This window comes from Carassius auratus, chromosome 16, assembly GCF_003368295.1.
Source record: "Carassius auratus strain Wakin chromosome 16, ASM336829v1, whole genome shotgun sequence".
NCBI classification, from domain to species: Eukaryota; Metazoa; Chordata; class Actinopteri; order Cypriniformes; family Cyprinidae; genus Carassius; species Carassius auratus.
In genome coordinates, this window is record NC_039258.1 from 16,026,915 (window position 1) to 16,037,335 (window position 10,421).

Here is a 10,421-nt window from a genome sequence, read left to right on the forward strand (position 1 = left end):
GGTCTGGGTAACCGTCGTGTTATTCCCAGCTGCTGTATATGGAAAATAAGGGACAAATACCCTGACCCCCAAGGCCAGTACACTGGCTTTGTACCCACCATTTGATACCATTCTAACGTGAACAGTTAAATTCAAGTTATTTATTGTTGTATATATGGTTTTACAAATTGTTTTTTGATTTGTTCTGTTTGTTTGTAAAGAGCCTTCCTCATTTTTTCAATAAAAAAAGTTTATTTAGAATAACAATACTATGCTTTTTACAATGTAGAGAAGCAGTATATAAAATGGTATAATGATAAATGTTACACAGTATAAATAGAAAACTACACTCAGCTGCTCTGTACTGTTTAAAGTTTTAGTCTGAAATTGTTGATAAGCAGCTTGTGACACAAAAGTTTACATGGCCATGAAGATGGTCAGGGTTGTGAGGCTCTAGAACCTGGGCTTCACAGGTCTTTAGTCTGGAATGTTGACACAGAGGAGAGCAAAATACAACCTGAAGTTAGTTTATTTCAAACTTGGAAGTGTTATGCATGACATCTGACTTGGTGTGTGGCATGTAGCCCAAGGTGCAAAATAAATAAATTTGCATTCAACCTACCAAGACCTCTCCTGACTTGGGTGTGCAGGAGTTCCTCAATGGTTGGTGCCGGCACAGGGGGAAGTGGGCCGTACCTTCTGGGGTCATCAGGTCGTAGTGTCCTCCGTCTGGGCATCCCCTTACCAGCTAATCTCTTTTGAAGGATCATAGTTGCAGTTCTGGGATGTAGCCATACGTCTTGGATGTCTTCCGAGTGTATAGCATATACCTGCGAGCATTCTTCTTGTACAGCCTCCTGTACCTGTATTAAAAGCAAAAAGGGGAGGGAAGAAGACATTTACATTCCAAGGGACATTTTTTGTAGTGTTCTTCTGTAGTGTTAGATGAAAATTCTATCATCACATACTCACTCACCCTCATGGTGTATATGATGATAGAATTTTCATTTTTCGGTGGAGTATCCCTTACATGGTGTTGTAATCTGGTAAAAAACAATAGCATGTAGATGTGAGCAAGTCACTTACTGTTTGCTTCCATCAGATTTACACAACTCTGGGCGGTCCTTGTGGTAATTATAGTCCATCGCTGCAAGGAGCAGCCTGGCCTCAAAGACAGGAGATCTAAATGCTGTGCGCTTGCTAGCGTACATTAAAATATGGTTCTGGAAGGACTCCAGATCAGCAGTGGACCTGTGGGGTGTGTGTGAGAAGAGACATTTAGTGGGATTTTGAAAATAACTTTCTATCTACAGAATGTGTATATACTCAAAATATTACCTAAAATTTAGATATTTGTGGACCTCATTAAGCCACCGCTTGTTTCTAACGATGCTCTTCAGGGCCTCATGTGCCATGGAGCCTCGCTCAAGCCACTGTTGAGTTCCACCAGATTCTAAGTCTGCATGCTGGCAGCTTCCCAGGACCCACCTGTGTTCATTTGTCACATGATGTAGGAGACCAAGCCACAGCTCCTAGAAATAATATAGAAATATAATGTACAGAAAAAAAGCATGCATATTGTACATAATTCATTATTAATGATGATTCTGTTTGTAAGTACTATAATCTAAGTGGGTCACATTATTTACCACAATGATATGTCTGGTTAGCTACTGAATCAACAAATATCCAACATCAACGAACCATTCCAACCTTTTCTCTTTGCCAGCAAGGTATGTCTAATAAGTCTGCATGTTAGTTTTGCATATTATTTTTAGATGACAACTATTTTTCAAACCATATCAACTTACAAGGAACTCTTGGTAAGAATCTGCTGTTTTGCAGCACCACCAAAAGTGGTTGACAATGTCTTTTAGCCAACTGCTCAAACTGGACTGACCCTTGACCTGTGAAGCCTGGAATAGACATAACAGTTATCATGATTACATCGCTCAAATTAGGGTAGATTGCCATGCAGAAAATGAAGCCATAGTAATGACAGCTGAACTTACAGCATGGATCCTTTTTGCCAAATTCTTGGCCCCATGCCACATATCCAAGCTGTGCTGCAGCCCAAGGTCTTTCTACTTTCCTTTGTCTTATATGAAAAAATAATATGTATAATTAGTACAGTAATGGTCCCCCCACCCCTCCAAAAAAGTTGTTGTAATTCTACAAGAACCGCAAAATTTCACTGGCAACTTACTTATTAGTGCGTAGATCTGGACATGGGCATCAGTGCAGACCTGTACTAGTTTCACTTCATTCAAAAGAGTGTCGACTGTCCGCACAAATGCCTCTCTCTCCATGATCACAGAATTTCGCCCAGTCTCCCTTTTGTCCACAGTGATGACAGAGATGATTTCCCTGGATTCGTTCTCCATGGCAGTGTATGTACAGTACTGGGCGCAATGTCCAGGACTGTCCATTCTTCCATCCGCTATTCAATTTGTAAACAAGAATCAATGATTTACACAGAACATAAAATTTACATATTAACATACTGTAGCATAAATGAATAAAAAATGTACATTACCTACTATTACCACATCTCTGTCTTTTAGCCGATTTATTGCCTCAGCCCTCCTCTCCTCCCAAAACTCCTTCACAGTGTCTACACCGTATGTGTCCTGAATTGTGAAAAATGAACTACGGTCCACCATCCCCATGTTCATAAACTGGAACAGAAGCGAGACTTTGGCGTAGTTGCTTCCGGAGAATAGTATGTTGCTTGCCAACATAAAGTCCCCTGCTAGCATCCCGTACCTCAAAGTGGGCTGTGAGCTCCATCTCCATACAGTGTGGCCAACAAGGCAGGTCTGACAATAAATGGGACACAACTTAGGCTATTTAGCATTATCAATTACAAACATAGAATTGCTTCCACTAAGTGGAAACTACAACTCAGGAAGCTTGATTGAGTTTCACAAAACCACTGTCAACGTATTGACATTGCTTCCAACACCAATCTACACTTATTTGCAATGTAGTATGATTACAACCAGTGTTGGTCATCATACTTTAAAAAAGTAATTAGTTACAATTACAAATTACTTCTCCTAAAATGTAACTGAGTTAGTAACTCAGTTACCACATTGTAAAAGTAATTAGTTACTCGGCAAAGTAACTGTGACATTATTTTTTATGTTCCATAATGCTATTATGTCATAAAACATATTTAATATATAAGATGTTTATATTAACTGATTGAAGAATCAAAACAAAGTATTTTAGAAAAATTTGTATTTATTTGAACTCAATAGATTGCAGCCTGCCATATGATATGCATAGAAATAAAACATATAAAAAATAAATATTGAAAATAAAAGTGCACAATTAAGACAAACAAATTTAAACTTGGGTAAAAAGAAAACAAAGGGAAACCTGGCCCTTAGTGCAAATCTCTGTAACTGTATATTAGGCCTAACGTTACTGCACAATGAACAGAACACTATCCAACTCTTATGGTGCGTTCACACCAGATGCAAATAGAGCATCTGGCGCGAGTGATTTTAATGTTAAGTCAATGCAAAGACGTTAATAGACAACCTCCGAAAATCAGCGAAACACATTCTTAAATAGACGCTGTCTTTATAAATAAACCGCATATTTGCGTTTAAAACAACTACATTCTCGCATGAAATACTTTTAAAACTAGATTTATTCGTGCAAGTCGTGTCTGGTGTGAACACAGCATTATTAAATATTCATTACAGTAACATGTTAGCTTTTGTTGATGTGAGGTGGTTCATAAGATTTGAGTTGCTTGAGGCCAGTGTTAATTTTGACACGAAATTTTAATTTAGTTTTAGTCTTAGTCTTTTGACTATAATTCTTTTTAGTTTTAGTCAAGTTTTAGTCATCTGATTTGTTTTAATTTTAGTCTTATTTTAGTCGACTAAAATTGCTTGGTATTTTAGTCGACTAAAATTGCTTGGTATTTTAGTTGACTAAAATAAGACTAAAATCAATAACAGATTTACTAGACAATTTTTTACAGCTGGTATAGGAAACAAACTTAACCAAAATATATAAAACACAAATTCAACTTTATTTCAACACAACTGTGTCTTTATTTCGATTCAAAAGCTTTTATGCAGCAACAAACACTGTCATGATAATGTAAACAATAACTAGCTGCCAATTGACCATCAATAAAAGAAAAATAAAGTTAGGTCCAGGACCTTAAAGCTTACAGCTGAGCTGAACAATAAGTGCATACATTTAAAGTAAATATTTAATAAGTTGGGTGGATAAAAAAAGTAACAAGATTTTATAAGGTAGGCTATTCATTTGTCTAGCAATATTGTATGTTTTAAATACTACAATATTGCTAGATTAGTAGGGTGATATCAGCTAAATTGGGCCACTTTTTGGTAAATCGTTTGGGACAATAATACAATACCATATATGCCTATTCCATGTGTATTTATGATTAATAATGACTGTTTTTGATAATTTTGTGTTGAAATTATGTAATAAAATATAATTATTTAGGCCCTACAGTTCTTGAAACATCAGTTGTGCCAACTTTTTTTGCATGAGCAGTTTAAGGTAAAATGGGCCAGCTGTTCAGGTAAAATGGGCCGTTCAAACTGCAAAGGGAAATAGTAATTTATCATCAATTTTAATTTCAAAACAACTGCTTATACAGCCACATAACATTTAAACTACATTAAAAAAACATATCCATATGTGCCATTAAAAAAAAAATACATTTTGGGTGCAAACCCACATATTCAAATGTGCAATTAAAAAAGTCAATTTTGGAACAACATAGATCAGTGAACTGATGTCAGTTGTGTGTGTGTGTGTGTGGGTGTGTATGCGTGTGTGTTTTTGTGTGTGTGTGTGTGTGTGTGAACAATATATTTAGAACAAAATGTGCAAATTACAAAAATTCACATTCAAAATTGATAACTGATAACTGATTTGTGTGTGTGATGAAAGTTTTTTTCAAACACAGTCTTTGCAAATTAAACCATCGTCATCACAGATACCATTCTCTTCACCACAGCTCTCATGAAACCAGGCAGAACATGGATCACATTTTATGTTTGTACACCTTTGGTGTGAGAGCCCTGGGTTCAAATCCACCAATGTCTCCCTGAGCAAGACACTTAACCTCTAGTTGCTCCAGAGGCGTGCGACCTCTGACATATATATATATATATATATATATATATATATAGTATATATAGTAATTGTAAGTCGCTTTGGATAAAAGTGTCAGCTAAATGTAAATATATATATAAATTTACACACATGTGTATATGTGTTTATGAGTGACACAGATGATGGCCCATTTTAGCTGAAACCATGTGGCCCATTTTACCTGAGTGGGTTAAGGTAAATTGGGCCGCCAAGAAAAACATCACTTTTTCAAAAAATATGTTCCTATACCAAACTTACAACATTATTTCTGATTGATGCCATCAAGGCAGATATTATGCATATTTTTTTTATGTGCATGTTTGTTTTTTTATAGATTTATCATCCTTATAATAGTTTAGTTACATTTGGTATGCCAGGCTACTTACCATGCAGCTCTCCGGTGCAGTCTTGATAAGAATTATTACCCCACCCACCATAGCAACCATAAACCAATTAAATCACCTGTTACTTGTCAAGCACAGTTATGACAATAGTTTGAAATATTTTGTAGTCATTGGTTCTAAATTCCAGAGGGGCTAGGACCCCCAAACCTTAAATGGCCCATTTTACCTGATGGCCCATTTTACCTGATATCACCCTATGTATAATGATAGGATGTGAACATTCACGTTTCACATGACTAATATAGAAATATTTGTGATATTGTCAACAAGTAGAACATTATAAAATATACTAAACATTAGTATTAATCAAATGTATGTATCATAATATTACGTATTAGTATTGTGCTCTCATCTAACTTGAAGAAGGGGCTATTTTACAGTACTTTTCAGTTCGTAATATTTAATGCTACAACATCTACGCACTGCAGTCTTCCTATTTTGCTTAGCTCAATAAACAAAAGAACATCGTTGTAAAATTACATTTGAGAAAATGTCCGGGTGGCTCGTCTGTAAATGTCTTTTCAAATTGGTTGTGTTCTTGCCACGAATGAGCGCTCCGCGTGCTATACACTTTGTTTTGTTTTGTTCGTCGTCAAACGTGAAGTGAGCTGTGGACATTTTGTCGCTCTTTTAGACATCACCTCTTTGAATGCCGTCTTCCCGGGAGCTCATTTAAAAACTGAAAACCTTCGCTTCACGTCTCAATAAGTCAGGGGTCCGTGTATCATCCGATCATTCAATTATTCCATTTAATCTGGCAAACCAAAAACGAAATAACGAATCAATATTTAGTTTTTCTGTTTTTCTGTATAAACCAAATATGAAAAACTGACGTTTGTTTCATTGCTTTCAGCTCGAAACGCGAAATATTATAAACAAGGAAACCAAAACGAAATAATGGATCAAATTTACGTTTTCTCAATTTTTCTTTATTTGTTGTTGTAGGTCTAACTATTTCCCACGGTGCCGTCCTGCTTGCTTTGCGCATGCGCAGTGGTTAGTTTCAAAGGAATATGCGCTCACTTCCGCATATTCCTCGCGGGGATAAAGAACACGTTTTTTTTTTTTTTTTTTTCTAACGATCAGAGGCATAGTTACAGTATGTCCAATAACAATACAACACGCTCTAATAAAAATCAGAGATGGTTTAAATGTCCTTTTAAATCACGCTAACCACTTGTTTTGGTATGTGGGGCATTTTAAGTAGATCATTAATTATTAAATACTATCTATCTCTCTATCTATCTATCTATCTATCTATCTATCTACATACACACATACAATACAAATAAAAAAAAACAAATAGAAAGAATTGAAAAAGAATACAGAAAGCTAGTGTTGGATGAAAAACTAGCAGTTAGAATAAATAAATAAAAATTAGATAAAATGTAATTAGAATATACAGTGCTAGAGTTCGAGGGTCAAAGATGAAAGAGATGCATTTTTAGATGTTTCTTGAAGATGCATGTACTGCATGTAATATATATTTAGCTTTGCAATATAAAAATGTAAACAATTTAAAGGTAACAATGTAATTAAAAAGGTATTGGTTGACATACTGTAATGATGTTTGTAATAGTATTTTACCTGACAATTACTGTATCAGTTAAATATATTACACCCTTTTATTATACTGAATTTATAGAATAGAACACCTTTATTGCACAGATGTACTTTGAAATGTAAGTTCTAGTAGCAACACACACTTACAAACAGTTCTAGTGCACATGTAAACAAATACTGTATGCACAGAACTACGAAGTTAAATATTTACATTATTTTACAGTTACATTGCAATCTGTACAAATAAAACAAATTAATGTATTCCTTGTGTTATGTCTAAACTAGCATCAGCTTATCTACTGCTGTGTGCCGTTCTTCAGTTATCAAATTATTGATGTAGTATCAGGGTTGAAGTAACTATACACTTAGTAGGCCTACTGTAAATCCATGGCTTTATCAGATCTCGTCTGAATTGGCAACAAGTGAGCAGAATTCTGCTGCCTATTTCCTTAGGTTGGAAAGGCAGCAAGTGAAAAATTATATTTAGCAGCTATGTAGGAAAATAACTAATTACTTTAAGATAAATGCAGATCTTTGTGCTTTAATGATTTGTTATCTTCCAAATTCTGCCAGCAGATTTTTTTTATTCTTAATTCTCACATAAAATAAATGAATATCCTAAAGAAGACTATCGTTTTTGTGAAGAATCAGCATAAAATCAGGGTTTCATCCACATCTTTTTTTATTTAATTTTGAAATCTGAAAAATGAAATTAATTTACTTCAAACCTGCACTCACTAGAAATTATTCTATCAGTGTCATATTCTATCACAAATCATTTTTATTAACCATTTAAACAGAATGTCGTATTAGGCCTAAATATAAAACCCGATTCCAAAAAAAATTGTGACATTGTGAATAAAAACAGAATACAACATAGATGACATATCAAATGTTTAAACTGAGAAAAGGTATCAATTTAAGGGAAAAATAAGTTGATTTTAAATTTCGTGGCATCAACACATCTCAAAAAAAGTTGGGACAAGGCCATGTTTACCACTGTGTGGCATCCCCTCTTCTTTTTATAACAGTCTACAAACGTCTGGGGACTGAGACGACAAGTTGGTCAAGTTTAGGAACAGGAATGTTGTCCCATTCTTGTCTAATACAGGCTTCTAGTTGCTCAACTGTCTTAGGTCTTCTTTGTCACATCTTCCTCTTTAAAGATCTGGACTGCAGTCTGGCCATTTCAGTACCCGGATCCTTCTTCTACACAGCCATGATGTTGTAAATGATGCAGTATGTGGTCTGGCATTGTCATGTTGGAAAATGCAAGGTCTTTCCTGAAAGAGACGACATCTGGATATGTTGTTCTAGAACTTGGATATACCTTTCACATTGATGGTGCCTTTCCAGATGTGTAAGATTCGTCTGACCACAGAACAGTTTTCCACTTTGCCAAAGTCCATTTTAAATGAACCTTGGCCCAGAGAAAACACCTGCGCTTCTGGATCATGTTTAGATATGGCTTCTTTTTTGACCTATAGAGTCTTAGCTGGCAATGGCGAATGGCACCATGGATTGTGTTCACCGACAATTTTTTCTGGAAGTATTCCTGAGCCCATGTTGTGATTTCCATTACAGTATCATTCCTGTATGTGATGCAGTGTTGTCTAAGAGCTGAAGATCACGGGCATCCAGTGTGGTTTTCTGGCCTTGACCCTTATACACAGAAATGATTCCAGATTCTCCGAATCTTTGGATGATATTATGCACTGTAGATGATGATAACTTCAAACTCTTTGCAATTTTTCTCTGGGAAACTCTTTTCTGATATTACTCCACTATTTTTCACCGCAGCATTGGGGGAATTGGTGATCCTCTGCCCATCTTGACTTCTGAGAGACACTGAGAGGCTCTTTTTATACCCAATCATGTTGCCAATTGACCTAATAAGTTGCAAATTGGTCCATTTAACTTTTCCGGCCTCTTATTGCTACCTGTCCCAACCTTTTTGGAATGTGTAGCTCTCACGAAACCAAAATGAGCCAATATTGGGCATGACATTTCAAAATGTCTCACTTTCAACATATATTATCTATATTCTACTGTGAATAGAATATAAGTTTATCAGATTTGTAAATTATTCCATTCCTTTTTTACTCACAATTTGTACAGCGTCCCAACTTTTTGAGAATCGGGTTTGTATTTATCTCATCCTTAATGTTAAATTCTTAATGATACGATAATGTTAAATTGGAATACATGTAATAATTAAATTAGTATTAATTAAGCCTTCAGAGATAGCTGCGTCTGAAGTTGATTTTAGATGTATTAGGCCTGTTTACAGTTTAATGCTGATCAGACATGCCTTTACATAGCAATTACAACTGTATAATGAAATGAGATTAATGTTTAATACAACATTTTTAACACAGAAATATGTAATGACAAAATGAAATGATAGGCCTACTTTATGATACTTCTGAAAGTAATATCGCCACTAGGTGTCGGTAAGACACTGTGTTAATAAAGAAGCCTTTTATTCAATCTATTCGTCCAAGATTCAGATTCTTTCAGGAATAAATTCAAGTGTCTGTGTTTAATAATTTGTCACTGAACTGTCTATAATAATAGGTCTTTCAAAGATATTCATATCAGGATTCAGGAATGATACATAAGTCTACGCTTACTGTGACTCTGGTTTGATGACGTCAAGAAAACACCCCCCACCCAGTCACATCTGAAAACTACTACTTATATGTCACACAATGTAACTGTAAAAATAATGTAAATATGTAACTTCACATAATTCTGTACATATTTGTTTACATTTTTGCATTTAAATAAAGAAAACACTTGACCCTCTACTTGCTCCGTTTTCTATCTAGGCTACTTAAGATTAAAAAAAACACTGTCTTTATATATTCTAAATATTTATATTCTAACTACTTGTTCTCTCTCTCTCTCTCTCTCTCTCTCTCTCTCTCTCTCTCTCTCTCTCTCTCTCTGTGTGTGTGTGTGTGTGTGTGTGTGTATATATATAAAGTAGTCAACGTTTGAAGTGGATCAAATCTTTTAATCAAAGCTGTCCTAAAACCAAAACGAATATGTATATATATATATATATATAGTTTTGATTGCTTTTATTGATCTCATTATTAATAAAATAATCTGCTAATATAAATGTTTTAATTAATGATCGCTTAAAACGCCAAACATACCAAAACAAGTGGTTAGCGTGATTTCAAAGGACATTTAAACCATCTCTGATTGGTTTATTATATTATATTAACCAATATAATCTATTATAGCGTGTTGTATTGTTATTGGACATACTGTAACTATGCCTGTGATCGTAAAAAAAAATAAAAAAACGTG

General features: G+C 35.0%; 1 protein-coding gene across 1 annotated transcript; it reads right to left on the reverse strand.

Moving 5' to 3' along the window:
* Positions 1 to 745: 745 nt before the first annotated feature.
* Positions 746 to 2,077, reverse strand: LOC113116776 (uncharacterized). Its single transcript, XM_026285104.1, has 5 exons — positions 1,992 to 2,077; positions 1,791 to 1,895; positions 1,318 to 1,511; positions 1,066 to 1,230; positions 746 to 842 (listed from the first exon to the last, which is right to left on the reverse strand). The coding sequence occupies exons 1-5, from the start codon at positions 2,031 to 2,033 to the stop codon at positions 746 to 748; spliced, it is 603 nt and encodes a 200-aa protein (XP_026140889.1). The 5' UTR covers positions 2,034 to 2,077.
* Between the last annotated feature and the right edge of the window lie 8,344 nt (positions 2,078 to 10,421).

Excerpts from the sequence above, each read along its gene's own strand:
- LOC113116776 (XM_026285104.1), bottom strand. The coding sequence starts at position 2,033 with ATGTGGCATGGGGCCAAGAATTTGGCAAAAAGGATCCATGCT. Across the intron at positions 1,896-1,991 it reads TGGCAAAAAGGATCCATGCT|GCTTCACAGGTCAAGGGTCA; the intron begins GTAAGTTCAGCT and ends TGTCTATTCCAG. Across the intron at positions 1,512-1,790 it reads ATTCTTACCAAGAGTTCCTT|GAGCTGTGGCTTGGTCTCCT; the intron begins GTAAGTTGATAT and ends TATTATTTCTAG.